Source organism: Oryctolagus cuniculus, chromosome 18, assembly GCF_051225735.1.
Source record: "Oryctolagus cuniculus isolate XC-2025 breed Fujian yellow rabbit chromosome 18, ASM5122573v1, whole genome shotgun sequence".
Taxonomy (NCBI): Eukaryota; Metazoa; Chordata; class Mammalia; order Lagomorpha; family Leporidae; genus Oryctolagus; species Oryctolagus cuniculus.
Window position 1 is genome coordinate 79,500,820 of NC_142884.1, and position 10,462 is coordinate 79,511,281.

At 63.1% G+C, this 10,462-nt stretch overlaps 1 protein-coding gene across 1 annotated transcript; it reads left to right on the forward strand.

Annotated features, from left to right (window-relative positions):
* Positions 1-6,063: 6,063 nt before the first annotated feature.
* On the forward strand, positions 6,064-7,785 carry MC1R (melanocortin 1 receptor). The gene has a single exon (XM_070062874.2). It carries the CDS (start codon positions 6,210-6,212, stop codon positions 7,131-7,133), a length of 924 nt encoding a protein of 307 aa, XP_069918975.2. The 5' UTR covers positions 6,064-6,209; the 3' UTR covers positions 7,134-7,785.
* The last annotated feature ends 2,677 nt before the right edge of the window (positions 7,786-10,462 follow it).

Sequence of the window (10,462 nt, forward strand, 5' to 3'; positions counted from 1 at the left end):
TCGGCCTGCGTCTTCTGTTCCCTGCGGGTGTCGGCGGGCGGTGCCCGCACCCATTCAGCCGCCTCCAGGGTGGGCTCCTGGAACTTGGACAAGGTTGTGTGGGGCCCCCTGGGTGCTCCCTGCTGGGGCAGGGTCCCTGGGCCCCTTCAGAGCAGAGCAGCACGTGTGACCTAGCTGGCCGATGAACGCCACCGTCTCTCCAATCTGACGGGGTGAGTTATCGCAAAACTACAGGGCGGGGCCCAGATGAAGGGGAAACCCAAAAGCAGGTTTTGTTTGTTTGGTTTTGGAAATTGACTTTCTGTTCGAAAAGCAGAGTTACAGGAGCGTTGAAAGGAAGGGCTTACTCCCCTGATGGCCGCAAGGGCCGAGCTGGGGCAGGCCGAAGCCAGGATCAGGAGCTCCATTTCGGTCTCCCCTGTGGGTGTCGGGGGCCTGAGCACTGGGACCATCATTTGCTGTCTCCCAGAGTGCACGTGAGCAGGAGCTGAGTAGGAAGCGGGGCAGCCAGGGCTCTAGGGGCGCTGCAGTACAGGGTGCAGGCCTGCAGGAGGCCCCAGGGAGCAGGTTTGGGGAAGACGTGTCTTGATTAAGGGTTGCTTGATCTGGCGGTAGCGTGTGGCCCGGGGCAGGGCCTGGCTCACTTGTTCAGCACGTGCCCAGGTCCCGAGGGCCCCACGGTGCTGCCGCCGTCACACAGGTGAGGCCGTTGCTCTGGCCCAGGGCTTGGAAGCCTGACTGGTCCTGGAAGGATCCGAGCCTGCAGGTGTGAAGAAGTGCGGCAGGTGTTCTGTCCCTGCTCAGCCCCAGCTTCCACACAGGAGGGAGAGGGCGGGGTGAGGAAACGATGCCGGCCACAGGGTGGTGAGAGCTGCTGGCCAGAGGCGGCCGGCGCGGTCCTCCCCAAGGCCTGGCCCGCTGGCCTCCCCCGAGAAGCCCCCACAGTGCTTCGTTGTTCCTGTGAGGTGGTGGTGTTGGCTGGTAGGGGAGGGGAGGCAGGGTCACCTGGTACAGCAGAGGTTGGGGGGGTGCCCTACATTTACTACCAGATGCCTGGGGTGCCGGCCCCCTCCCCGGGACCTCCCCGGGATGTCAAGAGCTCACTGCATGGTGTTGATAGCGAGAGAGAGCCCGGGAGCCAAGCTGCCACTGCCTGTCTCAGATCTGGGCCTGCAGCTCCACTTTGTAGCAAGAGCGTGGAGTCCGGTGCCTGCTGTGCCCTTGAGAGACCACGTGCAAGGAGCCATGCTGTGGGTGGGTCCCGACGGCTGTCCCAGACGGGGACCATGTGCCAGCACACGGGTGGGTGAGCAACAGCCCCCATCTTGCTCGCCGGCAGCTGGGGAGTCCTGGAAGGAACTTGAGCTGGGACGCTGGGCTGTGCCGAGAGGTCGTGTTCTGGAAGTGAGCGTCGGAGGGCGTGGCACTGTGCCTCTCCCCCAGCCTGTGGAGATGTGACATCTGGAGCCACATCAGCCTCCCTGCACCCTGCCTGAAGCAGACCAAGATGACACTGACCAGGCCTGCTGTCCTGAGAGGCCGGGAGCCCACAGAGCCAGGGCTGTGGGGTCACCTGCAGCTGACACATTGCTAATGGCAGTGGGAGGAGACACCTGTGGCCCTCACGTCCCATCTTTCAGCTTGAAGGGCTGCATCTGCTACCCAGGCCAGGGGTCGTGCTGAGTCCCAGCTGTCCCTGGACTCTGCTCAGCTTCCACGGGAGGCCCCTGTGTGCCAAGGGGCTGGGATACGGGGCAGACCAGAGACCTGTTCAGCATCCCCACCCCCAGATTCAAAGGAGAGGGTTAGGGGCCGGTGTGCCTGGGAGAGCAGTGGAGGATGACCCAAGAGCTCAGGCCCCTGCACCCATGTAGAGACCCAGAGGAAGCTCCTGGCCGTTGCAGCCATCTAGGGAGTGAACCAGTGGGTAGACTATCGTTCTCTTTCCTTGTCTCTCTCTTGCTTTGACTTTAAAAATTAGAAATTAAGTAAGTAGGGGCTGGTGCTATGGCGTAGCAGGTAAGGCCGCCGCCTGCAGTGCCAACATCCCATATGAATTCCGGTTCAATCCTGGCTGCTCCACTTCCGATCCAGCTCTCTGCTGTGGCCTGGGAAAGCAGCAGAAGATGACCCAAGTCCTTAGGCACCTGCAGCCGTGGGAGACTCAGAAGAAGCTCCTGGCTTCAGATCGGCAGCTCTGGCTGTTGAAGCCATTTGGGGAGTGAACCAGCAGATGGTAGACCTCTCTCTCTCTCTCTCAGCCTCTCCTCCTCTCTGTGTGACTGACTTTCAAGTAAATAAGTCTTTAAAAAAATAAAAGCTAAAAAAGGTTAAAGACAACAGTTAAAAATAAATACGTAGGGGCCAATGCTGTGGCGTAGAAAGTTAAGCCTCACCTGCAGTGTTGGCAGTCCACGTGGACACCGGTTCAAGTCCCTGCTGCTGATGTGCCTGGAAAAGCAGTGGAAGATGGCCCGAGTGTTTGGGCCCCTGCATCCACGTGGGAGACCCGGAAGAAGCTCCTGGCTCCTGGTTTTGGCCTGGACCAAACCGGGCCATTGCAGCCATTTGGGGGGTGGTGAACCAGTGGCTGTAAGACGTCTCCTCCTCTGTAACTCTGCCTCTCAAGTAAATAAATAAATAAATAATAATAATGATAATAATTAAATCTTAAAAAAGATGGACAGCACCCCAACCAAAATGTGGTGCCCCAGCTCTGATAGGCTGCAGCGGGAGCTCACTGAGGAGAGCCAGTGGGCAGGCGCGTGGCTGGTGAGGGGAGCAGGACCAGGAGCCGGGCACCCCCACCCCACCACACTGGCTGCAGCTGTGGCTGGACACAGAGAGGCTACACCCCATGGCTCAGTTGCACGTCTGGAGGTGTGGCAGGTACACAGCAGCACTGGGGAGGCTCCGCTCTGCTCAGCTCTTGACATCTGGGCTGGTCCAGAGGCCTCTCAGGTGGTGGACAATGGTGAGTGGCCAGTGCACTCTGTCCCATGCTGGGACTGCCCAGCATGCCTCCTGCTTCACAGATTGTCCAGGGGCACTAGGAGGTGAAGTCGGTGTGACTCCTGTTAGGGTCTTCCGGTTTCGTCTCTTCCCTCCGGTGACAGACAGAAGCTCAGCACGAGAGTCCTATGGCAGGGTCACCCTCCCCTGGTGCCCACCAGCATGGTTCTGCCAGGAGGAAGGATGTGGTCACCTCGGCCAAAGGCTGCCTGGTTCCCACGCTCTTCAAATCCCAGGCTGGGCGAGTGGGGGAGGAAGGCTGGTGTGAACCCTGTTGCTTCTCAAAGGCCTCATTTACGGAGCTGGAAACACATCCCCGAAATGTGACAGCACAGGAAGCTGGGGCTGGCGCTGCTGACCGCTGGGGGATCTGCGGGCACCAGGAGTTGTGGCCCCAGGACACGGCTCCCCCTGCCCCAGCCCTGGTTCCCGATCACCTCCTGGGACCCTCCGCCACCTTTTGGCTGCCACTCGGTCAGCCGGGAGCAGAAGCTGGGATGCAGCTGTGGCAGGGCCTCCCTTGCGGCTCTGCTGCGCCACCTCCACCACTGTGGAAAGTGCACAAAGGCAAGGCTGACACACCTCTGCCCACCCCGTGCCTGTCCTTGGTGTCATCCTGCAGGAGCACACGTGTTCAACCAAAAGGTGGGAGCATCTCCCAGCACTGTCCGTCATAGGCAGAGCCCAGGAGCCGGCCAGATGCCCAGTATGGCCTGGTCACACAGTGGACAGCACACGGTCTGGATGAGGACAATTCCTGCAACAAGGGCAGATCTCTCTGTGAGCAAGAACATCCGGCCTGTGTGACTCCATGTGCATGACAGGGTGTGCTAGAGTAGGCACAGTGCTCTGGTTCGGAGGCCCGGCCGTTAGCTCGCTGGGGCGGCAGGAGGAGCCGCCGTGCCTTGGCCCGTGTCTTGTTTGTTCTGCTTTGGGACCCGACACTTGCGCAGTTAGGTTGTATTTCCATACCTGTTTTAGAAGGGAGGCTCTGTAAGGTGCAGAAGGAAAGACTGACATTAGTGGTGCTAGCATGTGCACTCACGGGGTTGCAATGTGAGCGTGGGCGTGGCCGGGCCAGAGACTGGCATTTGGAGGGATGAAAGAGTGGATTCTAACCCGAATGTCACAGACAAACCCTGAAACCACCCTGCAGCCTGGCCCCCGGCTCACCACTGGCTCCCATCTTACTGCAAATGCTCGCGTCTCCACCTGCGAATGCAAGGACTCATCCCACCCCCACTTCCACAGTCCACAGTCCCCGGTGCACCTCACAGACGCCAAAGGTGGGCGGGGGGCAGCCCCTGCCCACCGTCCTGGCCACCGAGTGGCTAGCCTGCACCACACGGGGCTGCTGGCCCTCTGAGCCCTGCCCTTGATGTGGTTCCTGGCTCGGGGGCCTGCAGTGTCCTTCCACAGCGGAAATGGGCACAGCACCCGTGAGTATGAGCAAGACGGCGGCGTCACCAGGATGCCCTCCGGCCTTTCAGCTCCCCCCACCCCCCCACCCTGTGCTGCAGCTAAGAGGAGCCACTGCCCTGGGCCTGGTGAAGCCGGGCCCTTTGGGAGCAGGTCTGGAGCAGCCTGAAAAGGGCTCAGCTGAGTTCATCTGAGAAGCAGTGTTGGGAGCCATGACCCTCTGCCCCTCCCCCGCAGCAGTGCCACTCAGTTTACAGGGCTCTTACTCTTGGGCTGCTCTCCCCGGTCTAGCCCCAGGTCCACCTTGAACTTCAGCTGGGTTATTGCTCCTTGCCCGGGCTGAACTGAGCGTACACGATACTGCCTGCCCTCGGATGGTGGTGAGGGAGATGGCGCGAGGGGTGCACAGGCAGAGCTGCCCCGGGTGGGGGTGGGGGGATGGAGGGCGGCTTTGAGCAGGGTATGTTGGGGCAGGCATTCGGCTTAGTAGTTAAAACCCCCACATCCCACGTCTGAGACCTGGCTGCAGCTTCCTGCTTGATGCACACACTGGGAGGCAGCTGTGATGGCTCAAGTAATTGGAACCCTGTCACCCTATGGGAAGCCCGGATTGCGTTCCTGGCTCCCAGCTCTGGCCTGGCCCAGCCCTGGCTGTTGAAGGCATCTGGAGAGCAAACCAGCAGAGAAGAGCACTGTCTCTGCCTCAAAAAAGTATTTTAAGACTTCCAAAGAAGTAAGGATTTGGGGGCCAGTGTAGCGGGTAAGCCAACTCCTGAGACTCCAGCATCCCGTATTTGCACCAGTTTGAGTCCCGGCTGCTCCACTTCTGATCCAGCTCCCGGGTAATGCACCTGGAAAAGCAGCAGAAGATGGCCCAGGTCCTCGGGCCCCTGCACCCTTGTGGGAGACCTGGGAGAGGTTCCTGGCTCCTGGTTTCAGCCTGGTCCAGCCCCGGCTGTTATGGTCACCTGGGGAGCGAACCAGAGCATGGAAACTTCCCCACCCACAACTCTGCCTTTCAAAAAAAAAAAAAAAAAAATCTTGAAATAAAATAAGAGGGTGTCGTGTTTGAGATAGGTGTGAAAGAGGGTTAGAAGTGTCACAGGTGGGAGTGTGCAGGGAGTATGTAGGGAGCCCTGGGGACCTGGAGGGGAGGCCCAGATGGCCAGGTCAATGGGGGTTGGGCCATGCATGGACAGGGAAGACCTTGTACTGTGCGCAGGAGCGGGGAGGAGCCAGCGGGGGATTGCTCTCTACGACACCTGGTGGCGGTCCTGGGTACTGCAGGGCAGACCGCATCCCTGGCGCCGGCCCATCACGTGGCCCCTCGCGGGGAGGGGCTCTGCTGACAACTTTTAAGAGCGCAGAGAGAGGCTCCATTCTTCCCCGGGACCTCGGCCCTTGGAGTCATCAGGAGGTGGCTGGTGTGGAAATGTCCAGGCCTCAGCTGCCTCCAGTGACCCGACTGAGGATGTGGTTTGTTCTCACCAAGAGTGATGCTCCCTGAGCCCAGAGGGCCAACACCATGGAGCCGGGGTCGTGGCCGGGGAAGTGTCCACACTGACTGAGCCATGCCTTGTCCAGCCTCCGCCCAGCCTGGGAGAGGGTGAGTGTGAGGACAGGTCTGGGGCTGTCCAGATGGAATGAGGCAGGCACGGGGGCACCCGAGCGCCACCCGTACCTTTCAGTGGCACCATGAGCTGAGCTGGACACCTGGACAGTGACAGCCGTTGGAACCTGGGGGCCCACCAGCCCCTTCCTGATCCCCGGACGGGACTATGCCCATGCAGGCGCCCCAGAGCAGGCTGCTGGGCTCCCTCAATGCCACGGCCACAGCCTCCCCCAGTCCTGGGCTAGCTGCCAACCACACAGGACCCTGGTGTCTGCAGGTGCCCATCCCCGATGGGCTCTTCCTCAGCCTGGGGCTGGTGAGCCTGGTGGAGAACCTGCTGGTAGTGGTTGCCATCGCCAAGAACCGCAACCTGCACTCGCCCATGTACTGCTTCATCTGCTGCCTGGCCTTGTCCGACCTGCTGGTGAGCGTGAGCAGCGTGCTGGAGACGGCCGTCCTGCTGCTGCTGGTGGTGCAGCAGCTGGACGACGTCATCGACGTGCTCATCTGCAGCTCCATGGTGTCCAGCCTCTGCTTCCTGGGCGCCATCGCCGTGGACCGCTACATCTCCATCTTCTACGCACTGCGCTACCACAGCATCGTGACGCTGCCCAGGGCGCGGTGTGTCGTCCTGGCCGTCTGGGGGGCCAGTGTCACCTCCAGCTCCCTCTTCGTTGCCTACTACAACCATACGGCCGTCCTGCTCTGCCTCATCATCCTCTTCTTGGCCATGCTGGCCCTCATGGCAGTTTTGTACGTCCGCATGTTCACCCGGGCATGCCAGCACGCCCAGGGCATCGCCCGGCTCCACAAGGGACAGCGCCCATCCCACCAGGGCTCTGGCCTCAAGGGTGCTGCCACCCTCACCATCCTCCTGGGCATCTTCTTCTTCTGCTGGGGCCCCTTCTTCCTGCACCTCGCGCTCATCGTGCTGTGCCCTCGGCACCCCACTTGCAGCTGCGTCTTTAAGAACTTCAACCTCTTCCTCACCCTCATCATCTGCAACTCCATCGTGGACCCGCTCATCTATGCCTTCCGCAGCCAGGAACTGCGCAGGACGCTCAAGGAGGTGCTGTTGTGCTCCTGGTGAGAGGGGGTGGCGGCCACGGGCCTCCGGGCCAGGGCGTCGGTGCCATGGTGTGGCCTGATTCCTGTGGGGCTGTCCTAGTGCCCCTTTGCCAGCCCAGCCTCCAGCCCCCAGGCCCAGGCAGCAGTCCTGGGGGGTGCAGCAGGCTGAGGGAGGGGGAGGGGTCTTGGAGCCCAGGCTCCTGAAGAGACTCTGCCAGCATCTGGAGTGCTCCACCTCCGCCGATGACTCAGCAGTACCCACCCCCTCCGAGTCTGCTGCCGACTCCCGGGACTTGTGCCCTCATTGGCTGGAACACGGAGTCTCCGGGACTGGAAGAGCGATGGCCCTTGAGACGCAGTGCTGCTCCCAGCCAGGGCCTCCGCAGAAGCGGCTCTGTGGCCAGAAGGGTGTGGCTGCAGCCACCCAGCAGGCTGCTGCAGGAAGTACCCCCCACCCCGGGCACACCGGGGGTCTGCAGAAGGGACGTGGGGTGACCCCTTCCAAGGGCCGACTCAGAGGCCCACTGGGGGTTAGATGGAGACTCTCCTGCTTCTCCGCCACACAGCTCTGGCCAGCGCCAGTTCTGGTGCAGCAGAGGCTGACGGCCTGAATCAGTGACCACTGCTCTCGTGGATGGGAACCTTCCGGTAATAAAAGCGGCCTCATCATCCCAGAGGATGCGTGGAGTTGAAGGGTGGGAAGTGAGCCAGGGGCTGCCTGCCCAGGGTGGGACACCACTGTTCCAAGGACCCCAGAGTGCCCCCGGAGCCAGTGTGGAGACCCCATGTGGGCCTGCTATGGTGAGGTCACACAGGGGCGTGGCGAAGGCGTGGTCTTCCAGCTCACCAACCTAGTCCATTTTAGCCTGTTTGCCTGCCTACTTCAGGCCCACGCTGCTCCTGCTTTTTGGCTCCCTTGCTGGGGCCCCAAATCCCAGCAGACAGCGAGGAGCGGCTGGCTCAGCGGCCCCTTCCCAGCACCTCCACGCTGCCCAGACTGCACCCTGCGGCATCCAGCCCCAGCCCGCCGTGACCACCTAAGAGCTTGCCAGAGCCCCAGGCACGGCACAGTGAGAAAGGGCTGTCTTCACCACCTGAGGTGCCCCAGAGGCCTGTGGTGCAGGGTGGGCTGGGCTCGGAACCTCTATCCCCGGAGCAGGGGCCAGGCTTGGCCAGGCTTGGCAGGCACTGGGGGGGCTCAGGGAGCAGCCCAAGGCGAGTGCTGGGGGAGTGGGCACCCAGAAGTCAACCATGCAGCCTGGTACAGGCGTGGTGCACGCCCCAGCCCTCCCCCTTCTGAAGCCTGGGCTTCTTGCTTCGAAGCCTGCCTCGGTTTCCTGCACAGTCGACCCGACCCGGGCAGCCTCAGCGGGAGGTGCAGGCGGCGGTGCCTGCCAGCTCCTGGCAGCCCCACCCCTTCTGTCAGTTCCAGCCCTGACTCCGGGCCTCTGGGCTGGGAGCTGGTTCCGGGCAGGGCAGGCCTTTGCTGGGAGACAGGAGGGTGAGTCAGCGTGAGCCTGGCACCAGAACCCTCCTGGGGCGGCGGGCGGGAGGCGTGAGCTGGCTGGGAGGCGGTCCTGGCCTCCGAGTGCTGCCAGACCCCTTCCTCCCTGAGACGGAAGGCACAGCCAGGCCGAGGCAGAGCCCCCGAGGCAGCCGCGCAGTGCAGGGAGGGGCATCTCAGAACAAAAGACCCATTTCCAGCTTGCCAAAGTGGGGGGCTTCTCCTGAGAGAACAAAGGCGCAGACCGAGTGGCCTCTTGCACACCCCTGCATGCACACGGAGAGGACAGGGGGAACAGGGGCGGGTCCACACCTGCACACCCATGAGCACAGGGCTGCACACGGAGAACACGGGCGGGTCCACACCAGCACAGGGACTGCACATGACACAGGGGGAATGCGGGCGGGTCCACACCAGCACACCCGTGAGCACAGGGCTGCACACGGGGAACAGGGGTGGGTCCACACCAGCACAGGGACTGTACATGACACAGGGGGAACGCGGGCGGGTCCACACCAGCACACCCGTGAGCACAGGGCTGCACACCCGTGAGCACAGGGCTGCACACGGGGAACAGGGGCGGGGCCACACCAGCACAGGGACTGCACATGACACAGGGGGAACGCGGGCGGGTCCACACCAGCACACCCGTGAGCACAGGGCTGCACACGGGGAACAGGGGCGGGGCCACACCCGCACACCCGTGAGCACAGGGCTGCACACGGGGAACAGGGGCGGGTCCACACCAGCACAAGGACTGCACATGACACAGGGGGAACAGGGGCGGGTCCACACCCGCACACCCGTGAGCACAGGGCTGCACATGGGGGACAGGGGCGGGGCCACACCAGCACACCCGTGAGCACAGGGCTGCACATGGGGGACATGGGCGGGTCCACACCAGCACACCCGTGAGCACAGGGCTGCACATGGGGGACATGGGCGGGGCCACACCCGCACACCCGTGAGCACAGGGCTGCACACGGGGAACAGGGGCGGGTCCACACCCGCACACCAGTGAGCACAGGGCTGCACGTGGGGGACATGGGCGGGGCCACACCAGCACACCTGTGAGCACAGGGCTGCACACGGAGGACATCGTTGGGTCCACACCCCCACACTCCAAGCACACAGGATGCTGGGAACGCCGCAGGCACTTCCTAAGGGGCTCCTGCTCCTGAAACAGCACAAAGGGTCCCTGCGGCCCGGCCCCGGGGGACGTTCCATGGGGTGGGGGTCCCTCAGTCCGCCTGGCAGCGCGGGGTTAGGGGTCCCTCTCCCCACACGAGTGGTCTCCCTCTCGGCTCGGCTGCACCGAGTCCCGCAGTCCAGGAGGTGACGTCAGGGAGTGACTCAGACACACCCGCGGACCCATCCCCCACCCACCGCCGTGTGCGCTGTAGGACAAACCGCCAACTCCGACACCCGCTGGGCAGCGGCTCGGCGCCGGCCTGGGTCGGGGGTTCCACGCCTCGCACACCTGGGGCTGCTGTGCACCCCTGGGGCAGGTCCATGGTGCGGGGTAGTACAAGGGGCACCACGCACTGCAGACGTCCGCGGCGAGGCGCTGCGGACGCTACCTGCACGGGGGCCCCGCCCGCAAGCTTGCCGTCCCCTGCCTGCCTCCTCCACCCCAGGGACCCCGCAAAGCCCAGTGGATTTGTGTGCGGGACATGACGCGGGGGTGGGGGTGTAAGGGCCCCTCACAAAGTTGCGGGAGCACTCTCCGGGGCAGCTGCGGGGCGAGGGTGACAGGGGGCCCGCGGCTTCCATTGTCCTCGGCGGAGCGCGCCAGCCCCTCCCTGCGAACAGGCTGCGGCGGGGCCGGGAGCGCGGGGCGGTGCGCG

Excerpts from the sequence above, each read along its gene's own strand:
- MC1R (XM_070062874.2), top strand. The coding sequence starts at position 6,210 with ATGCCCATGCAGGCGCCCCAGAGCAGGCTGCTGGGCTCCCTCAATGCC.